This window comes from Diabrotica virgifera, chromosome 3 (genome assembly GCF_917563875.1).
Source record: "Diabrotica virgifera virgifera chromosome 3, PGI_DIABVI_V3a".
In the NCBI taxonomy this organism is placed as follows: Eukaryota; Metazoa; Arthropoda; class Insecta; order Coleoptera; family Chrysomelidae; genus Diabrotica; species Diabrotica virgifera.
In genome coordinates, this window is record NC_065445.1 from 179734317 (window position 1) to 179758704 (window position 24388).

Sequence of the window (24388 nt, forward strand, 5' to 3'; positions counted from 1 at the left end):
CCATGCCTCTTAGGAAATATACAAGAATAAATAAAATAAAAGTTTAACTTTGACACCCTTTATTTCGGTTATTATCAACTTTCGTACTATAGTCCAGAGAAATAAGATTTTTCTCGTGGCACATCCCCCTCCAGACCGAAACCAAATTTTTTGAGTAGTATGGATATCTATATGATTAACCTATATGTTTCCTGCAGCCGATTTTGATGATATACATAATTATAAACAAATGAAGATCAAAGAACGGTAAATTTTAGCTTTTTTCGTCTATTACTAAAAAGTGAAGCATTCTAAACAAATTTGAGAATAATAAACTCACAAATCATATAAAAAACTTCAATATGGCGTACCCTGAATATGTCTATCCTTATTTGTTGCTTAGAAAATTGCAAAATAAGTCATAAATTTGAGATTTAATAAATTTTCATAACTTATGTAAAAATTAAGTTAGAACCGTGTTATTACACGGAATGCTGAGACTTCTTGTGCTTAAATTATATTTTAAATTTCAAAGCAATTGGTCAAATAGTCAAAACTATCCAAAATATTACTGTAACTTCATCGTTTTCTGACTTATAATGTTGCAAAAATAATTAATTGGGGATAAACAAATTAAATAACTTTTAAAATATTTTACCAATTGCTTTAAAATTTAGGGTATGATTTAAGCACCAGAAGTCTCAGCATTCCGTGTGATAAGAAGGTTCTAAGTTGATTTTTACATAAGTTATGAATATTTATAAAAACTCAAAATTTATGAAAAAAGACTAAGTTTTCACTGTAATGGCATATAAAACAACATAATGCTATTCTACATCCCACCAGAATGAAAACAATGGGAACCTTCTCTGGTTACACCTCCGAGGCTTCTACAATTTGCAAGCCATACGGATGCTGAGACTAAGGAAGATGAGGGAATTCTACAATTTACAATTCACGTCCCATCTGCTCAGCGCGGTAAAGCTCCAACTAGAATGGTTCCCTTCATACTCCATTTTCCATTTTCAATTTCATTGCAAAACGAAAATACAGATGTAACACTGTTGATGATATTTCGTTGCGTTGCCGCTCCTGCAATACTTAGAGCAGGTGTATCGATGGATTCTTATGTAGTTTTGCCTTCTGAATCCAAATCTGAAAACGGCATATCGATATATCTAACCGTCTTCGAGATAATAGACCTCAAAGTATAAAATGTGACGTCACAATCCGGTTATCTCCTACAGACGCACTAAACGTCAGCTCAAATGGTTGATTAGGAAGTAGGCTACTTTTTTTTGAATATAGATTTGCCAAGAATAGGTTATTTACATAGAAAAAAGTGTTGTGTGATTTGGTAGAATGCGATCTTACTCTTTAAAAAACATGTCACGTATTTCAGCGCCATCTCAGCACCTGATTAAATGGAAGGATTCTACAAATCTGGCCTCCACATAAGTGGTCTGTAGCTTCGACATGATAGGTGTGAAATTTTAAACGCTCTTGTTGTTGATTGGATAGGAAGGGTGCCATAATCTAGCCTCCATGCTACGTACATAGCCTCCATACGGTACTTCCAATATTTAATATTTTATTCAATTGGACAATAAAGGTAAAACACAAACAACTTTTGTTTCTTACTTTTTTTTTTTTTTTTTTTTTTCTCTGATTCTGGCTTTGGTTTAGAACTAGAACCTTTAGCCACGTAATTGTATAACTTATCACTAAGTCAGGGGAGTAATGTAGTGTGTGTGTTGAGTAAGTGTCTTGTTACTTTGCAAAGTCGACGTCATTGTCTGTGCAAAGAGACGCTAATTGTTTCCGAACGTCTGCGGTCCCTCCGGTGAGTACCGATCCCACAAGAACAGAAACTATTTTTCATTTATTAATTTATAATAAATGAAAAATTTCTGCCCCTGGTAGGATTCGAACTCCCGACCTTTCTGTTTCTTACTTATTTATTTACAAAATAATGTGACATTTTACATAGAAATATGAGTATATAATTTGGATTTAATAAATGTTTACTTGTTGAACTTTTCCATTGTCTGCACACAACAGCTGAACGGAGCCATTAGACCTAACAACAAAACGTGAAATAAAGTGTGTATTTTAAAACTGTCGGATAAGCAGTACCTACAATCAGAAAATCTCTACCTTACAATTAGAAAAACTTACCTTTAAAAAGGTACTCGATTACAAAATATCAAAAAACACGACTGAATATCAGCTGATCTTTTTATGGTGACACAAACACATCACATAACCGACCATATAAAATAACTGAACGACAACGAACGAACGAACACGAACACTGGAAACAGATTCACAGATAGCGCAGGATTTGTCAAAAGTCATGTTCCACCAATCACAATGCCGACATCAGCGCCTATGGCAAAATGGAAGGAAAATAAATACGATTACATGTTTTTTATTAGAGTGCGCGGGGCATGGTTATTTACATTTGAGTTTGACACTTCGTGAATGTCAAACTAAATTTTAAATTAAGTATTAATAAAACATCAATGACATTTGATAGTGAATTTAATTATTATATAAAATAAATAAGATGTTCAAAAATACAATTTGAGTGTAAATATTTTAAAAGCAATAATTTATTAATAGTTTTAAAAAGGTTTATACCAGTAGGTATAAATACGGCCGCCCCTTTATGATAAATGGACTGTTCCATTTTCTATAAAATTAAAATATTATACCTAGTCGTTCCCTAAACTCGACACAACTGGCTAGTGATTGTAGAAGGTAATTTTTTTGTTTTTTGAGAATTTTGCCGAAATTGGCAAAATTACTAATTATTTAGTAATAATTATTAACTATTTAGAAATTATTTTTTTGTCGAATTGGCAAAATTATTGACTAAAATCACTAGCCAGTACTGTGTCTGTGTTCATCCTTCTAATGGAAAAAAATATTTGAAGATTTTTCTCTAATTATGGATACCAAGAACATTTTCATTTATAACTCTTTTATTTTTAATTTGACAAATAAAAGTTATTCTTCATAAAAAGCTCTTCTTGTTCTAAGATTTATGATGCAACCGTGTCCCAAAAGTAGGGGAACGGTCGAATATTTCGCGAACTAAACATCGGATGGAAAAACTGAAAAATACGTGTTCAATCATTTTTAAAAATCCATCCAATGACACCAAACACCAACTCCCACTACACCTCCTGGAGGTGGGGTGGGGGGTAACTTTAAAATCTTAAATGGAAACCCCTAGTTTTTCTTGCAGATTTGCATTCGTTACGTAAAAGTAAGCAACTTTTATGCAATACATTTTTTCGAACTGTGGATAGATGGCGCTATAATTGGGAAAAATGATTTACCCTGATACATAGGTAAATTATAGAAACGGTCTAATATCTCGAGAAATACACTTCCAAATAAGAAACCAAAAAACAGGCTTTTAATATTTTTCGAAAACCTATCGATAAACTCTAAACATGACCCTCCAACCCACCCCCTGGAGGTGGGGTGGGGGGTAACTTTAAAATCTTTAATAGCAACCCCCACTTTTTCTTGCAGATTCGAATTCGTCATGAAAAATTAAGCAACATTTATTCGAAACATTTTTTAAAAATGCTGATAGATGGCGCTAATAAATCGTATTTTTCCAATTAAAGCGCTATCTATCAACAATTCTAAAAAATATTTCGAATAAATGTTGCTTAGTTTTTCATGACAAATCCGAATCTGTAATAAAAAGTGGGGGTTGCTATTTAATATTTTAAATTTACCCCCACCCCACCTCCAGGGGGGTGGGTTGGAGGGTCATGTTTAGTGTTATTCGATAGGTTTTCGAAAAGTATTAAAAAAATTTGTTTGGTTTCTCATTTGGAGTATTTCTCGAGATATTAGACCGTTTCTATAATTTACCCATGGTATCAGGATAAACCGTTTTTCCCAATTATAGCGCCATCTATCCACAGTTCGAAAAAATATCTTGAATAAAAGTTGCTTACTTTTACGTAACGAATCCAAATCTGCAAGAAAATCTAGGGTTTCCATTTGAGATTTTAAAGTTACCCCCACCCCACATCCAGGGGGTGTAGTGGAGGTTGGTGTTTGGTGTCATTGGATAGATTTTTGAAAATGATTGAACACGTATTTTTCAGTTTTTCGATCCGATGTTCAGTTCGCGAAATATTCGACCGATCCACTACTTTTGGGGCACCTTGTATAAAATTTTATTAATTTATTAATTTATACGAGGTATATAAAAAATATGAGTTTCGATCAAGAGTAAACTACCTTTATAGTTCATAACATTTAAATTAGAATGATATAATTGCACATTAAAACATAATTATTAATTCTAAACTACTTTTCATAATAGAAATAAATATACAAAGTTTTCGTTATGACAATGCTCGCATTTTCAGCTTGTTTTTTTTTTCTTATTTCTCCGAACTACTAAGGTAAGTTAGCTTAAATCGACCTATTATAACCTCAGGAATCTAAGGTTGAGCTATGGCCCATTCTTTACCAAACACCCTGTACAGTGTACAGGGTGTTTGTTAAACTTTTTTATTATTTATTCTTGAATATTTCCTGATAGGCATGTGCTAACAACCCGAAGTTTGGTAAGCGGGTGTTTTTTGGGACGAGAAATCTAAATTCGCCACCAAAAATTGTGTTACCCAGAGAGCGCCACATACGCCTTTCAGCGCTCATTTAATAGATTAAAGTTTTTTTATTACCCACTCTACATACTTTTTGGATCAAAACTTTTATTCTTTTAATATTTTTACTTAAAAAATATGTACTATATTCATCTTGCTAAACTTAACCGTTTTCGAAATAAAAGCATTTTAAATCTACGATGCAACATAATTTTTTGCATAATATCATTGTAGTTACACCCGAAAAATAAACTTAAAACCATAATAATTGTGCAAGTTCCCATATTTATGTTATTGCATCGCAAATTCCATTAGAAGAAATTTGCGATACATTTTCGAAAATTTTTATGGATTTAAGTTATTTTTCGGGTGTAACTACAATGATATGCAAAAAATTATGGTGCCTCGCAGATTTAAAATGTGTTTATCTCAAAAACGGTTGAGTTTAGCGAAATGAATGTAGTATGCCGTTTTTAAGTAAAAATATTAGGAGAATAAAAGTTTTGATCCAAAAAGTACGTAGAGTGGGTAATAAAAAAATTTAATCTATTAAATGACCGCTGAAAGGCGTATGTGGCGCCCTCTGGGTAATACATCATTTTTGGTAGCGAATATAAATTTCTTGTCCCAAAAAACCCCTGCTTACCAAATTTCGTGTTATTATCCCACGTCTCTTAGGAAATATTCAATAATAAATAAAATAAAAGTTTAACTTTGTCACCCTTTATTTCGGTTATTATCAACTTTCGTACTGTAGTCCAGAGAAATAAGATTTTTCTCGTGGCACATCCCCCTCCAGGCCGAAACCAAATTTTGGAGTAGTATGGACATCTGCAATAATAACCTATATGTTTCCTGCAGCCGATTTTGATGATATACATAGTTATAAACAAATGAAGATCGGAGATTATGTCAGAGAACTACGAACAAAAGTTCTCTGGCATAGTTCCTCCCTGTGTGCTAGATGTAGCCTCTATAAGTTGAACGTTAGTTGTTTGCACTTTGATGTTTGATGTATGGATGTTGCACTTTGGTGTTAGATGTATGTTTGATGGTTGCACTTTGCTGTTAGTTGTATGTTTGACGTTTGCACTTTGATGTTAGTTGTATGTTTTGTGTTGCACTTTGCTGTTTAGTTGTATGTTTAATGTTTGATAGATGTTTGGATGTACCTTAGACTAAGCTAGAAGCTTATTTCTTCCTCTTTTCCATTTTCTTTTTCTATTTTCACTATATTACTGATGAAAAACTTTATTACAATGCAATTTTATTAAAACATTTTTATTTTGTACTATTCTTGATACATCACTGGTAGATAGATAGTCTAAAACTAAAACCAGTGGTAGGCAATGAAAACATGTTAAAAAACATTTTGTATACAAAAAAATGTCAACTTAAAAATAGGTCGTACTTGTATTTGATATTAGTCGAAGCAATATAGCACTGACCCTCCGAAAAAAAAAAACGACAAGACGGATCTTAATAATTCTTTTTGCATTCGATTCGTGAATGCGCCAGGAAACTTTGTGACTCTAAGCCATATTACAATATTGAAAAGCTGCCTAAAAAAATGCATTCCTTAAGTGAATCTCAAAGAGACAATAAAAACAATTCAGAACTCGTCAACTTTCGGCGGAAATGAGTTTAATTTTGTTACTCTGAGGTTTTTGGGGTCGCTGAAAACGAACATGACGTCGTTAGTGATCTCCTAAGTACCTGATACCAAGGGTAGCTACTGTTTACCTCGTCATTAAAATTCATTAAAAAATTAGTAAAAATCATTACTCGGGGGGTTCTTAGGGTCACTAACGACGAATATGAGATCGGAAGTGATACCTGGTGCCTAGGGTACCTACTGTTTACCTCGTATTGTGGAGTTTTCGGCAAAAAAATTATAAAAAACTGGTCAAAAATCATTACTCGGGGAGTTTTGGGATCACTAACCACGATTATGACATCGGAAGTGATCTCAGGAATACCTGGTGCCCAGAGTACCTACTGTTTACCTCGTCTTCGGGAGTTTTCGGCAAATTCGTTAAAAAATTAGTCAAAAATCATTACTCAGGGAGTTTTTGGGTCTGGTGCCTAGGGTACCTACTGTTTATCTCGTGACTAGTGATTGTTGACTATTTTTTTTAAGAACATCTGAAAATTTCGGAAGACGAGGTAAACAGTAGGTACCCTGGGCATCAGGTACTCCGGAGACCACTTACGACGTCATATTCGTTTTCAGCGACCCCAAAAACCCCAGAGTAACAAAATTGAACTCATTTCCGCCGATAATTGACGAGTTCTGAATATTATATCATGGCTCGGGGTCACAAAGTTTCCTGGCGCATTCACGAAGCGAATGTAAAAAATAATGATTAACCCGCCAGTGGTCGCTATATGAGATTTTCTCTCACGGTTTCAGAAACGTGCGCACAACTTGTTTTGTGGGAAATTATACGCGCTGTAGTTCCTTCTAGTCTCCTAATTATCCTCCCTCGACAATCTAATAGACTCGTCCGCTCAGATAGTGACTCAGTTTACTTAGTATTACCATATTGTTAAGTCAGTTCGCTTCATGTGAGAGATTCCCTCATCAAGCGACTACCGGCGTCACCAACTGTATATAAAAATTAATTTTATTTTCCCCCTTAAACACAAAATAATATCCTTATATGATGTAATAAAAGGCGCCGTGGATGTGGTCGATGATATGAAAATCCTATATTTTCTTTCACGGGTTAGTTGTAGATGGTCACTTATATCACTTATATCACTTACCATATTTTATATTTTTCAATGTTAAATATTGGCGGCATCAATAGACACATTTTATATAAAGATAATAATAATAAAACAGAAAAACGTCGTGTCTTTTTAAAGCAAATGGCTTTATCGTTGATGAAACCTCATCTTTATTGTAAAATTTTGTAAAGAAAGGCAAAAATTGGATATGTGAGAGAAAATCTCACGCCCGACCACTCGCGCAACAACCTACCTAGCGACCAATGCCGGGTTAAGATCCGTCTTGTCGTTTTTAATTTCGGAGTTAAGGCCGATTTTAGTGCTTTATTGCTTCGCCTATATTTGCAGTGTTTAAAAGTAATTTAAGAGTAATTCCAAAATTATCAGAAAGAGAACGAATCCACATATGTACCAATGTTAATTGGTTATTGTGACAGAAAATATACTTTTGAAGAAGTAAGTCAATTATTTACCAATTTAAATCTTGAAAGACCTTCTATAATAGTCCAGGGCGCATCTGTTTTGAGATGGACGTTGAGAGGTGACTCAAATTTTTTTGCAGAAATTGCTTGAAAATTAACCAAATAATAATATTTGAGCTATCCTCCCTCTCAAAAAGGTCCGGAACATTGTTTAAATAATCAAAATGTCAAAAAATTAAGGAAAAATTCGATTTTTTGCTTCGTTTTTTGATTATAACTTTAAAAGTATTCATTTCCGAGAAAAGTTGTACTGACATAAAAGTTTCGTAATTAAATTTCCTACAATATAGAATTGGTTAAAAATTTAAAACATAGTCACCCTAGTTGCAAAATAGCAATAATTGCGAAAAAACCATACAAAAACAAGTATTCGCATTTTACGTTTTTCAACCATTTATGCTACACTTGGGACCTTCATGTTTCATCCAAAAAAACTTTATGATACAGTAAAACAACACTGTAAATTCCATTAAGATCGGTTCAATAGATTTTGCAAAATAAATTTTGCAATCCAGCTAGAGCAAAAAAAAATCATTTTTTCAAAATGTTGCAGGACTGAAAATAAAGCAGATAGCAAGTTGAACTTTTTTTTACTTATAGAAGTGTACTGCACCTTTCATTTGCAATTTGCAAAATTAAAATCGATTAATTACCACGGCGTCAGGAAATTTTTTAAATAAACAATAATTTTTGGTGCTACGCGCAGGACAGCGGTGTTCGATTCACACAAGTGGATTTCCACCAAAATTTCTTTCAATGTGTATCTAATATATTATTTTCTTACTCTATATTTTGTTGTATTTTAATATTTTAATTCCACAAAAATCAAACTAATTTTATTATTGTTTGTGAAATATTGTTTAAACAATTGCATATGTTTAAAAATAATAAACTTTAATGTTTTAAGTTAAAATATATGAACAAAGAAAGTTTTTGCTAATAAAAGTGTTATTTCAAAGGATAGAGTATGTGTTTTTATTTTGCAATAAACAAATTTATTTATTTATATCGAAATTTAATAAAAATTAAAATGTATCAATCATTATCAAAGGTCATTGGAATGCCCAATCAGAGCAAACTATCCGCTGTCCTTTGCGTAGCACCAATAATTAATGTTTATTTAAAAAAATTCCTGCCGCCGTGGTGTTAATCGATTTTAATTTTACAAAATTGCAAATGAAAGTTACAGTAGACTTCTATAAGCAAAAAAAATTTCAACTTGCTATCTGCTTTATTTTCAGTCCTGTAACATTTTGAACAAATGAATTTTTTTTACGAAAGCTGGATTGCAAAATTTATTTTGCAAAATCTATTGAACCGATCTTAATGAAATTGACAGTATTGTTTTACTGTATCATAAAGTTTTTCTGGGTGAAATATGGGGGTCATAAGTGTAACATAAATGGTTGAAAAACGTAAAATGCGAATACTTGTTTTTGTATAGTTTTTTCGCAATTATTGCTATTTTGCAACAAGGGTGACTATTTTTTAAATTTTTAACCAATTCTATGTTGTAGGAAATGTAATTACGCAACTTTTATGTTAGTACAACTTTTCTCGGAAATGAATAATTTTAAAGTTATAATCAAAAAACGAAGAAAGAAATCGAATTTTTCCTTAATTTTCTGACATTTTGATTATTTAAACAATGTTCCGGACCTTTTTGAGAGGGAGGATAACTCAAAGATTATTACTTGATATATTTTCAAGCAATTTCTGCAAAAAAATTTGAGTCACCTCTCAACGTCCAAATGTACTATTATTTTTACAGATGCGCCCTGGTCTATAAACATATCAACGGTTTCTCATTTTTTTTTTTGAAAAATTTAATGAATAAGGTAATGTACGGGATCGCCCAAAATCTGGCAGATTAAAAACTGCAACTAATAAAGATAATACTATAGATGTCCTTCGAGATGTTTAATAAAATCCTAACAGATCAACAAATGAACTATCTAGAAATCATAGTATTAGCAGGAAGGTAGTACAAAATATTTTACATAAGAATAAGCTCCACCCTTATAAAATTCGAAACCACCAAGAATAAACAGAAGATGATTTTGATGGGAAATTAGAGTTTTGTTAAACCGTTTTAGAAAAAATTTTAAACTGCACTGTTAACAGTTATTGTCGATACTGGTCAGACTCCAATCCACGCTGAATGGATGAGACTCACACACAATATCCACAAAACGTTAATGAGTGGGCTAGTTTAGTAAAAAACAATTTGATAGGTGCTTTCTTTAAAATACCTTATTTCCAAACATGACAGTGTTTTCAACATGATGGACTAGCACTTGCACACTATCATAATAATATTATAGTCTGGGCTGATTATCGGAGAACAGGCCATTTTTGGGAAAAGTTATTTACCAGCAATTTTATTGTTGGAATCGAATATTATGATTGTATATATTAATAATATAGATATGCAAAGTCCGCAGATAGTGTGCTACTTTTTTTATAAACAAAATGGCGCCCGAAAATCGTGTTTTTCTCAATTTTTGCTCTATAACTCCAAAGATTTTAACTTTAGACCAAAAACACCCAAATAAAAATTCACCGCAATTAAATTCTGCATAGAGACGTGTTTTTTCTGATTTACTTCGACGAAAACTTTCCCCGGAAAAAGCGGGTTTTTCCAACAAAATCTTTAATTTTCAACTAAACTTTTAGATAAGTAGTTGTTAATCAATAATTAAATAACTTGGTAACGTCAAAGCTCTTTCCGTATATATTATAATTCCAGAAGCCGATGGACATTGAATGAATAGTTTAGCATCAATTGAAATGTTAATTCAAAATTTACGGTCGCTATAATAACAACAATAATTACGATGTATAAGAATAACCATGATTTTTTCATAAAAACACACTATACCTATCTGATGTACTTTACAGAATTGAAATTGGACTATTTATGGGGCCTCAGGAATATTTTAAAATTATAAACAATTTTTTGGCTTATAAACAAATAGAATATCTCGGGAAATATTAAACTAAATTAAATTGTGAAAACGGTATTCGAAAGACAGTGGCAGGATGCTTCTTCTAAAAGAAAAACGTTTAATTATGATGAGTGGTTCCTGAAATACAACCGGTCAAATTTGACCAAAATTTACGGCAAAGATATAAACAATAGGATCATAATTTTCAAACTATCACCTTTTTTTTGTCCTCTTTCTCCACACCAATTTTGATATCTTTAAAATCCTCATAACATATATTATTATAATAAAAACTATCGATAATACGTGTGAAAATTGCCAAAAATAGCAAAATTCCAATCAAAAATTAGGTTGGAGAAAATGTAATCCTCAAAGTTCAAAATCGGTATACGTTAAAAAAAATGCATTTTCTCGGCTTCCCATGGAGCAATTTCCTTCATTCTTTTTTTGTTCCCAAGTAACTCGAGTAGAGCCATCGAACTAACGCATTATTAAATGTCAAACTTGCTTTTGTTTTGTTATAAAAAAATTATTTATTTATTATAACACAATATTTTAATTTGTTTAAATAAAAATTGTTTAAATAATTATACAGCTTTCAAATGAGAATATTTATGTTTTTAACTTTAAAAGGTACACTTGTAGTAAGTTTATCTAAAAAAAGCCTACAACTGGAAAAAATATGTAATTTTCTGTTCTTATAAAAAAATTAATCTATTATAACAAAACAAAAGCAAGTTTGACATTTAATAATGCATTAGTACGATGGCTCTACTCGAGTTATTAGGAAACAAAAAAAGAATGAAGGAAATTGCTCCATGTGAAGCCGAGAAAATGCATTTTGTTAACGTAGGTATACCGATTTTGAACTTTGAGGGTTACATTTTCTCCAACCTAATTTTTGATTGGAATTTTGCTATTTTTGGCAATTTTCACACGTATTACCGATAGTTTTTATTATAATAATATATGTTATGAGGATTTTAAAGATATGAAAATTGGTGTGGAGAAAGAGGACAAAAATAAAAAGTTGACGATTTGAAAATTATGATCCTATTGTTTATATCTTCGCCGTAAATTCTGGTCAACTTTGACCGGTTGTATCTCAGGAACTACTCGTCATATTTAAACGTTTTTTCTCTAAAAGAAGCGTCCTGTCGCTGTCTTTCGAATACCGTTTTTATAATTTAATTTAGTTTAATATTTCCCGAGATATTTGATTTGTTTATAAACCAAAAAATTGTTTATAATTTTAAAATATTCCTGAGGCCGCTTAAATAGTCCGATTTCAATTCTGTAAAGTTCATTAGATAGCTATAGTGTCTTTTTATGAAAAAATCATAGTTATTCTTATGTATCGTAATTATTGTCGTTATTATAGCGACCGTAAATTTTTAATTAACATTTTAATTGTTGCTAAACTGTTCATTCAATTTCCATAGACTTCTGGAATTATAATATATAGGGCAAGGGATTTGAAGTTACAAAGTTATTTAATTATTTCTTAACAACTACTTATCTAAAAGTTTAGTTGAAAATTAAAGATTTTGTTGGAAAAACCCGCTTTTTTCGGGGAAAGCTTTCGTCAAAGTAAATCATAAAAAACACGTCTCAATGCAGAATTTAATTTCGGTGAATTTTTATTTGAGTGTTTTTGGTCTAAAGTTAAAATCTTTGGAGTTATAGAGCAAAAATTGAAAAAAACACGATTTTCGGGCGCCATTTTGTTTATAAAAAAGTAGCACACTATCTGCGGACTTTGCATATCTATATTATTAATACATACAATAATAAGATTCGATTCCAGCAATAAAATTGCTGGTAAATAACTTTTCCTTGTATTTTGCTAATTAGCCCAGAGTATTAGTCAATACTTGAATACCGTTTTCTCCCAGAAATGAATTGGGCTTGGCTGGTAAGATTTCCTAACTTGACTCCACTTGATTTGTTTATGGAGCTATCCTAAGAACCGGGTCTATGTAAACAAAGCAACTTATTTAAATTATTTAAAGGATCGCACTACGTCTTGAAATGAAGGCAGTTGCTCCAGAAATGATCAATGATTATATTCGAAACTTTCAAGATTATTTGCTAGTAAACAGACGCCCAACACTTTGAGCAGCTTTTGTGAAAAAATGAATTATTTTTCATTTTAATTGTATGGAATTTTTTTGTATTACATCAGTGACATGGGGTATTAAATTAGTAGTATCATACTTTTTGGTATTGCTCAAATAAAAAAGGAAAAAATAAGCTTTTCTATGATATATCACTTGATCTCGGTTGGCATTTAAAAGAAGACAAGACGGCCGCGATACGCTAAACGATGAAGTCACATTAATCTAGAATGTTCTCTAGAAAATGCAGAATATCATCTCATTCATAATCCTATTCAAGAATTTATATAAGATATTCTTCTTCTCCCTGGTCCTCTCGTTCAAAAAACCTTTCCCTGAAGAATGAGTAGCAATAAGCCATATCTCTCTTCATTCCTCATAAGATGGTCAAGATATTCTAGTTTGCGGTCTTTGATGGTATTAATAATCCCCCATTCCTTGCCTCGCGTAGGACCTCAACATTAGTCACACGATCCACCCACGAAATTCTTAAAATGAGTCTGTAATACATCTCGAATCCCTTGAGTTTTCTGAAAGAAGCGTCGGAAAGTGTCCAGGCCTCTACTCTTAATAATAACATAGAAAATACATAGCATCTGTTGATAGAGATTTTGGTAGTAAGTGGTAAATCGTAACTTTTGAAAAGAGACTTCATCATTATGAAAGCTGATCTCGCTGTTCCTATGCGTTATTTTATTTCACTTGAGTGGTCCCATTGGCTGTTTATGTTGGTACCAAGGTATGTGTGCTTTTCCACCCTGTCAATTGGTTGTTGGTTAACCAAAAGCTGTGTACAAATTTCTCGCTTACTAACTAGCAAGTACTTTGTTTTTTTTTTGATAAGTTGTGAACGGCCGTAGCTCAACGGCATGATCACTGGCCTCATACGCCAGAGCACGCGGTATCGAGCCCTGCCAACGACAATTAATTTTTCATTTCTAAAAATGATACGAGCCGTTTCACCGTGCCTCGGAGAGCACGTTAAGCCGTCGGTCCCCCTGGGCTAGTATACATCGACACTATAATTACTTGAAACAGGGTTAAAGATGTATATGGCGCCGGAACAATCCGAAAGAATCTCCCCGGCAACCATACGATGTTATTATTATTTGATAAGTTTTTTTTTAATTGTAACAAACTCTTATTAGTATAACAAGGACGGATATTAAAATTAAACAACGTCGATTACTTGATACTTATTTAAAAATTTTATCGTCTTTATTATCTTTGAATACTATTCACCTTAATGACCAATTGTTTGTTTTATTTATTAATTATTCTAACAACATGCTTATTTGTAACTAGGACTAAAAATGCATTGTTACTGCAGACAATGCATGATCGTGTTCGAATTTGCAATTTGCGTATTGCCAATTTAAGACTATCTGTAGATGTATTTATTAGATCCGGTGCGGATAAATACTATTTATAGTTAGTACTTACTTGTTTATTTATTTGTTTCTGTCAACCTGGAATGCGATTTTTATTGTATCTACATTTGGGGATAGGTCATTATGAACAAAACTGTGTATTTAAAGCACCATTTATTTAAACATGGTTAAAATTTTAGCTGTTTACTAGATAAAACTTCTAAAACTTATAGTAAGGGATTGCATACTCTTTCTCTGCACTGGTTTTTTATGTCTAAATGTTACCAGATCATAAAGGGGGCACAAATGGAGGAAACCGTTGATATGGACAAACCGTTCAAGTGACAGCAGATAAAATTTTTGATTCGGCATAATATATGCTTTTTTAAAATTTGCTGTAATATCACTGGTTAACAAAAAAAGTTTTTTGTCCCAAAAGTTTTATTGCCTCATTCTTATAGTAGGTGCTTTTTACAATGAATTAAATTTTTTTTAAAAATTTGTGCCGTTTACACTATGAAAACCTAGTAATGAATTCTACACTCTTTGTTTAATAAAAGAGACAGTTTTTTATATCTAAATGTTACCAGATCATAAATGGAGCGCAAGTGACTAGGCGCCAGTGACGGAGAAACCGTTGATAAGGAGAAACCGTTCATGTGACAGAAAATAATTTTTTTGATTCGCCAATATATTTACCACTTGCCAAAATCTTCGAGAGTTCTCCAATTAGAGTCGAAGCCTTTTAGTTTGTCTTCCAGTATTTTTCAAGCCAATCTACTTTCAACCACTTATTTTTTTACTCAATTCTAGGAACAACTATAATTGACGAACAAGACTTGTGAATTATCTCAGAACTATATGCACCAAACAGAAACAATTGATATAGAGCACACAACATCTAAAAATATACATATCCGACTGGGCTTTGTCTTATCACCGCTATTATTTAATCTTTATTCGGAGTCTATATTCAGGGAAGTATTGGACGAGGTCTAAGGTGGAATAAAAATTAACGGAACCAGCATAGACAACATCAGGTAGGTACGTCGATGATACCGTCTTAATAGCAAGCAAAGAACAGGAACTACAAAATATAATGTGTGTGTGCTTGTTGTGATTTCATTCGAAAGGAAAGTGCTGAGGAGAAAACTAGGACCTGTGAGGGAAAAGGGAATCTTTAGAGGTCGATACAATAACAAGCTTTATTAACTTTATAAGGAAACACCCCTGTCAGACTTTATTAGAATACAAAGATTGCAATTGGCCGGACATGTGATAAGAATGGGAGAGGATAGGCTACCAAAAAGAGCACTGAATGCTAGAATGCAGGGAAAGAGACCAGTTAGAAAGCCAAGAAAGCGCTGGGAAGACACAGTAAACAGCGACACTCACTTTTAGGAGTCCTTGTATGGAGAAGAACAGCCACAGACAAGCAAGGGTGGAGGCAAAAAATAAAGGAGGCCAAGGCTCAATTTGGGCTGTAGTGCTGTAGAAGAAGAAGAAGAAGTGTTTGTGTTTTATTGGCACTGGTTTAAGCAACAAAGTGGCTAGTAAAAAAATATAATAAATGCTGCAGTTCATCATAGTGAAATGTTTGATTTACACTTAAACGTTTCCAAAACTAAAATTTTATTATTCTCAAAGACAACAACAAACATACATTTGTATGCCAAGGGACAAATAATAGAGCAGGTAACGTCTATAGAATATTTGGCAGCAAATGTCCATAGCCAATGTAATCCAAAGAAAGGAAATACTATCAAGCATCGAACAAGCAAGGAAAACACTCACGAAGAACAGAAAAAGAATAGATGCTTTCGAGGTGTATATTATTGCTGAGAATTCCATGGATACAAAAATGTTCTTAACAATGAGGTACTTCGTCGCATGAACAAACAAAAACAATTACTAAGAATAATCAAAAAAATAAAAATACAATACTAACCTAATAATAAGCAACCTTATATAAACTCTTCAAATTTTTAGTTCATTCCGTTGTTCTGACTGACTCCGTATAACCTAAAATAATTTTACACTATAGACGTCCTTGTATTGATATACAGTTGAAGTTATCTGACAAATTTTAAGATTTGGCAGTGACAGTGACAGTATGTAAATAATAAATATTTATCATTCAAAATATAATAAATTAAATATAATTAAACATACAGGGTGAGTTTTTAGTACGGGATCGGTCGATAACTCCATTATGGTATAAAATATCGAGAAAAGTTATTAAAAAAAAATGTAGGCAATGATATTCTCCACGATTGGAAAATATGTACATTTCTACAGGGTGATCAGTAACTGCGTGGTATATCAAACATATAATTTTTTAAATGGGACACCCTATATATTTTCTTATATTTACATTCCCCTCATAATTCTTGTTCATATAATATATGGTTTTGCTTTACTATACAGAGTATTTAACAAGTTATGACCATTTTTATTTCGAAATCACTATGAGGTTAATACCCTGTATATAAAGAAGTAATTCGTAGACAATAATTTGTTTTATGTAATAAGATAAACAATATACTGTAGTTTTTAAATTAAGTCCAATTCACATCATTGACGAATATTTGTATACAGGGTGAACTACAAAACCCAATTACGATTTTCTCTATTTTTTTTAATGAATCACCGTATATTTTATTTTTCAACATTATTGTATTCAATATACTCTTTCATTTTTATATAGCATTCCCTATATCTAAACTGATTACTTTCCGAGATATTTTTAGTTTTCTTCAAATTTCGGGAATACATTCAATTTTTCTAGTAGAAATAAGTTAGTATTGAGTGATAATTAAACAAAATTATTTTTATTAGATAAACAACTAACACAGAATATAAACCATAGCAATATGCAGTGAATATACCAATAAATGTGATATTAAGAAGTTATTACATTTCCCTAATATAAAAGAATCGTAAAATTCCTACAAAAAAACTTTGTATTGTACATAATAATATAACAAGATTATTTTTATTCAATAAATAACTTACATGAAACATAAATCAAAACAATATACAACTGATGTAACAGTTTTTAGATTGGTATATCAACAGCATTCTAAGCCAAGAACTTTTTAGTAGAACATTCATTTTTATAAGCACTTTTAAACTAAAAAACAAAATTACGATTTTCTCAATTTTTTTTTAATAGATCACCCTATATTTTATTTTTTTTTAATATTGTATTTATGATACTCTTTCATTTTTATGTAGCATCTCCTATACCTAAACTTATTAGTTTCTGAGATATTTTTAGTTTTCTTCATTTGCCGGGAATACATTCAATTCTTATAAATATAAATAACTTAACAAATATGTATTATGTAATAATATAATAAATATTTTCATTCAATAAATAACTAACAAAAAATTAAAAAACCATAACAAAATTTAATGTATGTACCAATTAATGTGATGTTAAGGATATAAGTCTAAAGTAAATGTTGAAAATGACCACTTTCAACGTCTATGCAATTTTGTAACCGATATTCAAATTACCGAGCCACATTTCTAACATTTTTGTAAGTCAATATTATTAAAAGCTTCTTTTATTCTATTTTTCATATCATTAAGCGTTGTTGGATGCTTCTGGTATACAAGGTTTTTTATATAGCCCCACTTGAAAAAAATCAATTTTGGAAGAACTGGAGCACCGTCGTATAAAAACCTCAACCGTCAAAAAATGTGGACCCATCATATAATCTCTAACAATATCACCTTAAACATTTATAGATCACCTAGTTTGAGTGTTAACAAAGTAGGGATTTCTTGATGCATATTCTTTTTCTTAAAGTGCCTATCCGTTCCGGATGTTGGCGATCATCATGGCTATCTTGACTTTGTTTACCGCAGCTCGGAACAGTTCAGTGGTGGTCGTGTTATAGCACTTACGTAAATTTTGAAGCCAGGAAATGCGTCTTCTTCCCGGTCCTCTTTTACCATTTACCTTCCCTTGGAGATGATGCATATTAATGAAATTTAATATGAAAATTATATAATTAATAACTGCGGGACACAATCTGCAATTAGGAATGTGTTACTAAAAACTTCTTGGCTTAGAATGCTGTTGATATAATAATCTAAAAATTAAAAACTATTAAATTGGTTGTATATTGTTTTGATTTATGTTTTGTGTGAGTTGTTTATTAAATAAAAATAATCTTGTAATTTTATTATACACAAGATACCTATATTTTTTTGTAGGAATTGTATGATTCATGTATATTAGGGAAATATGATAATTCCTTAATATCACATTTATTGATAAATTCATTGCATAATGCTATGGTTTATATTTTGTGTTAGTTATTTATTGAATAAAAATAATTTTGTTTAATTATCATTGAATACCAACTTATTTCTACTAGAAAAATTGAATGTATTCCCGAAAGTTGAAGAAAACTAAAAATATCTCCGAAAGTAATAAGTTTAGATATAGGGAATGCTATATAAAAATGAAAGAATATAATAAATACAATATTTTTGAAAAATAAAATATAGGGTGATCTATTTAAAAAAATAGAGAAAATCGTAATTTGGTTTTGTAGTTCACCCTGTATACAAACATTCGTCAATGATTCCAATTGGACTTAATTTAAAAACTACAGTATATTGTTTATCTTACTACATAAAACAAATTATTGTCTATGAATTACTTCTTTATATACAGGGTGTTAATCTCATAGGGATTTCGAAATAAAAATGGTCATAACTTGTTAAATACTCTGTATAGTAATGCAAAACCCTATATTATATGAACAAGAATTATGAGGGGAATATAAATATGAAAAAATATATAGGGTGTCCCATTTAAAAAATTATATGTTTGATGTACCACGCTGTTAATGATCACCCTGTAGAAATGGACGTATTTTCCAAGCGTGGAGAATATCATTGCCTACATTTTTTCTAAATAACTTTTTTCGATATTCTATACCGTAATGGAATTATCGACCGATCCCGCACTAAAAACTCACCCTGTATATTCATTATATCACACCTCATCAAAAGCTTTTTATAAGAATATAGTCAGCGATTTTGATATGGCTCAGAGCCAGACTACATCAAGATCGCCTATAAATCGTGCTGGTAATTGCCTTGCAGCGAGACCAAAAACAAAAAGAAGAAGAAGAAGAAAGTACACTGCTCAATTTTCCACAAAATACGCTTTAAGAGTCGTATCAGTTTTTTTTGGAACCAGCTGTACATCAGTTTTGATGTAAACTTTTTTTTATATTAACAAAATAAATCTGGAGGTTGGGCGCACCGTGTATATTAAATAAAATACACTCACCGGCACAAAATTCCGCAACCCAAAATTTTTGGTTAAGTTTGGACAATTTACAACTTTATTATTTGTACTCCGATTTTCAACATTCTTGCATCAGTTTGTAGTTACATGTTTTGATGTCGTTTCTTATGATACCGGTAACAAAAACTTTTTGCTTCGATGGCATTATACGGAGGTAAATGGAAGCGTTGTATTTTCTCCTAACTAAAAAATTCTGTGGAAAAATTGGAGAACTGATTTTGTTACATACTCCTTTTGCTATCCCTAAAATTTTGTTTTTTAAATTATCCGATTATCTCCTTTCTTGTAAACGTTGTAAATAAAAACACTGCTTTGAAGGTTTAACAACACAAAACAAAATTAACAACAAAACAAAATAATTTAATAGCGGGTATGTCCACCTCTCGCAGCAACGACTGCTCGTAATCTGTTTCGTATCGAATAAACCATAATGTACCTTTAATTTTCCTGTACCAAATTTTCTGCGGCCCTAGGATGACGGTGAATAGCTATTTTTAATTCATCCCATAAATTCTCAATAGGATTGAGATCTGGGCTGCATGCCGGCCATTCTAATCTTACCAATCCAACCAATATTTAGGGTTTACTTCTAATCTTATCAATCCAACCTATAATTAAGGTATTTATGTTTATGAGTCAATCAGTGTTTTTATTTACAAAAAATTGTACAACGCTTAAAAGAAAAGAAATATTTGGATAATTCAAAAAACAAAATCTTGGGGATATGTCCAGGATAATACAAAAGGAGTATTTAACAAAATCATCCCTCCAATTTTTCCACAGAATTTTTTAAAGTTACTAGAAACCACAACGCTTCCATTCGACCCCGTATACCTAATGCCATCTAAGCAAAAATTTTTGAAATTATACTTCTTTACGATTGAGAGTGAAATTTTATAATACTGGGCGCATGCGCACACAGACAGTATGTAGTTCGTTGCTAATCTTTCAAGTTATGTATGTATCAGCGCAAATAAGTCATTAAAAGAATATATTAGTGTTTTTAGTAAATGTATTATTTATTATAATTTTTGTGTCTTTGGATTTGTCTTCCTCTTGAGTAAGATAATAAAATAAGTATCTATTATAACATTTTTATACTTCACTTGATTTATTTGTCACCGTGATGTGTAATTATATCCGAGACGTCACGTAGACGGGTCTTGATAGCTTGGTTGGTAGAGCATTGGACCAGAGATCGAGAGGTACCGATCGAGAGATTCTTTTTTTTTGAATTTTTGGTATTGTTTTAATAAAAAATTTTTGAAAGTGGTAGATAAGAAAGTTAGTTTAATATTTAAATAAAATACAAATAAACTGTTAAGTATATTTATTTCGTTGAAATTATATAATAGAATTATAACTTCTTACGTGCGTACAAACATAGCCACCTTTACTTTACAAGCCATGAAGAGAAAAAGGCAACATCGCAATTGATGACGTGCGTAGTCCGACTTTCGGACTACCGCTTTTGAAAACACAATTTTAAAGTAGAAATTCTGGTAAAATTTATAGTATTTTTTGAATCGAACAAGAAAATATTATTAATTAGAACTTTGTACAAAATAAAATTAAAAGTACTTCCTTGTAAGTAACGTTTATTATACAAAAAAAAAACCAATAACAAGAATATACATGGGATTAATTTTTTTAGAATCCTAAGAAAACTAATGAGTATTTTTCAAAAATTTAAACGCAGAATGAAAGATTACGTTAGAAGCGAGGGCCGAAAGTGAAAGCTTCTATGTTTATTTTAATAATAAGTTACAGGGGCGAAAAATTAATAAAATTTAGTGTGATTTTTAGTTTCAAATATGTCATTCAAAAACAACCTTTCATTCATTCTAAGGGACTTTCAGCCCTCGGTAATAAAGTAATCTTTCATTCAGCGTTTAAATTTTTCAAAAATACTTATTAGTTTTCTCAGAATTCGAAAAAATGATTGCATTTAAAATACACTGAAAATTTTGACAGGCGTCAAAATTTTGCATTTTGTTCCTTTCCCTTTAAAGTTTTTCGCTCTTATTTAGAAACATCCTGAATTGGAAAAATGCGAGGAACTGCAGAAGGTTTTAACTTAGGATTCGGTAATTTCTCTACATGTTTGTTGCCTTCCTTATCTACCCATTCTCTAACTCTCTCGATGTCATCAGAATAAAAATGTTTGGCACATACTACCGCTGATGTTCCAATAACAAAATTTTTCCTGTGGATACACTGTAACCAAAGTTCTCGCAGCTTTGGATCCTTTGGAAATAAAAAAGTGCTTTCTGGTTGTTCATTCTTTTTAAGACTGCTATCGTAATTGCTTTTGCACTCTGGCACACAGCAACGGCTTGGCATCTACAAAAACAAAAATTATAAGTAGGTATGCCGTATGTAAAATACCAAACTTAAAGAAATTTATATAAACTTGCGTGCATAGAAATCAGCCCACTCAAAAATTTGGTCGTTTTTGATGTCTCGTATTTCCCGAACCTGTTGGCCGATTTAAATTGATTTTTTAATATGTTATAGCCTGATTCTTTAACAATACCCCTGTAATAATATTGTTGCTAAATAAGTAAATTTTCATTGTATATATACCGGGTGTACGAATTAAACTGTCTTTTTTTTTTCAAAGTTCGCATCACCCTATGGAATATTCATTCTAAGGGACTTTCGGCCCTCGGTGATAAAGTAATTTTTCATTCTGCGTTTAAATTTTTCAAAAATACTTATTAGATTTTTCAAGATTCGAAAAAAATGATTACATTTAAAATACAGTGGAACCCCGATAAGTCGGCCCCCGATAACCCGGAACTCCGGCTAACCCGGACCGATTTTTATCAGACAAACATTTCAACAATAAAAATGTATTGCTGTTACAAAATCTCGTAAACCTAATTCATTCATTTGGTGACGTCAATATACGAACGAAACGATTGATGAATCCGACATTACTGAAAATATCAGGGCAATCAGGGTGCAGATGGGACCCTGTCGCGCAATTCGCAGCAAATAAAATAGTCGTATGTTTTTGGCTTCATTTTATTTCGTTTATACATACGCATTTTCAAGGTTCACGAGGTTTTGTACCAACTCTATGTAATATAATATTTGAGAGATAATGGAACCGGATTGAACTACATATAACATAGTAAAAATGACTCATGGTACACCACATTCATTGTCGAAAACAACATGCACCTGTATTATCCTTTATTTTTTTGAAACTGTCTGTGTTAGCATTGTTTAGAAAAGACTATTAAAATTCTTTTTTTAACAATGGTCTTAGTCATCACTTTTATTAAATAACATAACATCAGAGACGGTATTATGTGTAGTAAAGTCGTATTATTGTTCGCTTCCGTTTTGTAATCGTTCGTAAATTTATTCAGATTTTGTGTTTGTGTGTCTTTTGTCTATAAGAGCAACAAAACGTAAAAATGTTGTAGTGACAATGGAAAAGAAACTAGAAGCATTAAGTAGAATTGATAAAGGTGAATCTTGCAGCATTATATTATGGTGTCGGTACATCTACAGTATCGGATTGGAAGAAAAATAGAACTAAAATCGAAGAATTTTTTTTTTCAAAATGATAACAAAAGACAGTTTAATCGGTGCAAAGCTAATAAAGCTAAGAATGAGACTTTTGACGACGCTTTGTATGTGTGGTTTTGTGTGGAATGCGAACGTGGTTTACCAGTGTCTGTGTGACAATTATAACGGAGTTTATCTGTAAGCATACCATATTTTATTAATTTTTACCATTTTCTCCGGCTAACCCGGATTTTCGATAACCCGGATCGGCCGCGGTCCCAATTAATCCGAGTTAACGGGGTTCCACTGTACCTTGAAAATTTTGACAGGGGTCAAAATTTTGAATTTTGTTACTTTCCCTTTAAAGTTTGTCGCACTTATTTAGAAACACCCTGTATTGATAAAAGACATATTATCTAGTTGTTAAAGTAGCTAACTTTTTTTATTATCCAACATAAGCGAATGAATAAAAAACAGAATGTTAAGAAAACCTGAGGCTATAGTTGAGTTTTAATTTCACTATTTTATAAATGCCCGTTATACAATAAAAAATTAACTGCTTAGCAACAATATTATTACAGCGGTATTGTTAAAGAATCAGGCTATAACATATTAAAAAAATCACTTGAATCGGCCAACAGGTTTAGTAAATATAAGACATCAAAAATGACAAAAATTTTAAGTGGACGCATTTCTATATGCACGTAAGTTTATATAAAAATATATTATACTATAAAATATATTATATAAAAATATATTATATTGAACTAAAATCATCTTAATACATACCTTTTAATATTCTTTATAATTTGGAGCACGAAATATTGTAAAATGTTTGAGTTTTTCTGTAAATACAGTGAATATTATTTAAAAACATTTAAAAATAAATGAGAACTGTCAGAATTAACCGGTCTACGCTTAGATGTTGCCGAGTTTCAACTTCATGGCTTGTAAAGTAAAGGTGGCTATGGTACAAAGTATACACACATTCTTTTTTTTTTGTTACCGGAATAATAACAAACAACATCAAAATATGTACCTACAAACTAATGCAAGAATCTTGAAAATCGGAGTACAAAAAATAATAAAGTTCTAAATTGTCAAACTTAATCAAAAATTTTGGTTGGCGGAATTATGAGCTGGCGAGTTTAGAACTCCAAAAGAAGTACATTTTAATTTAGTTTTCAGTAAAAATCATTTCATCACAGATTTTTAATGATTTAATTTGTTGAATACCTACATAGTACATCTGTCTTTAT

At 31.5% G+C, this 24388-nt stretch overlaps 1 protein-coding gene across 1 annotated transcript; it reads right to left on the minus strand.

Moving 5' to 3' along the window:
* Positions 1-21617: 21617 nt before the first annotated feature.
* On the minus strand, positions 21618-24052 carry LOC126881420 (THAP domain-containing protein 2-like). The gene is made up of 2 exons (XM_050645686.1): positions 23919-24052; positions 21618-21950 (listed from the first exon to the last, which is right to left on the minus strand). The coding sequence occupies exon 2, from the start codon at positions 21948-21950 to the stop codon at positions 21630-21632; it is 321 nt and encodes a 106-aa protein (XP_050501643.1). The 5' UTR covers positions 23919-24052; the 3' UTR covers positions 21618-21629.
* Between the last annotated feature and the right edge of the window lie 336 nt (positions 24053-24388).

Excerpts from the sequence above, each read along its gene's own strand:
- LOC126881420 (XM_050645686.1), bottom strand. The coding sequence starts at position 21,950 with ATGCCAAGCCGTTGCTGTGTGCCAGAGTGCAAAAGCAATTACGATAGC.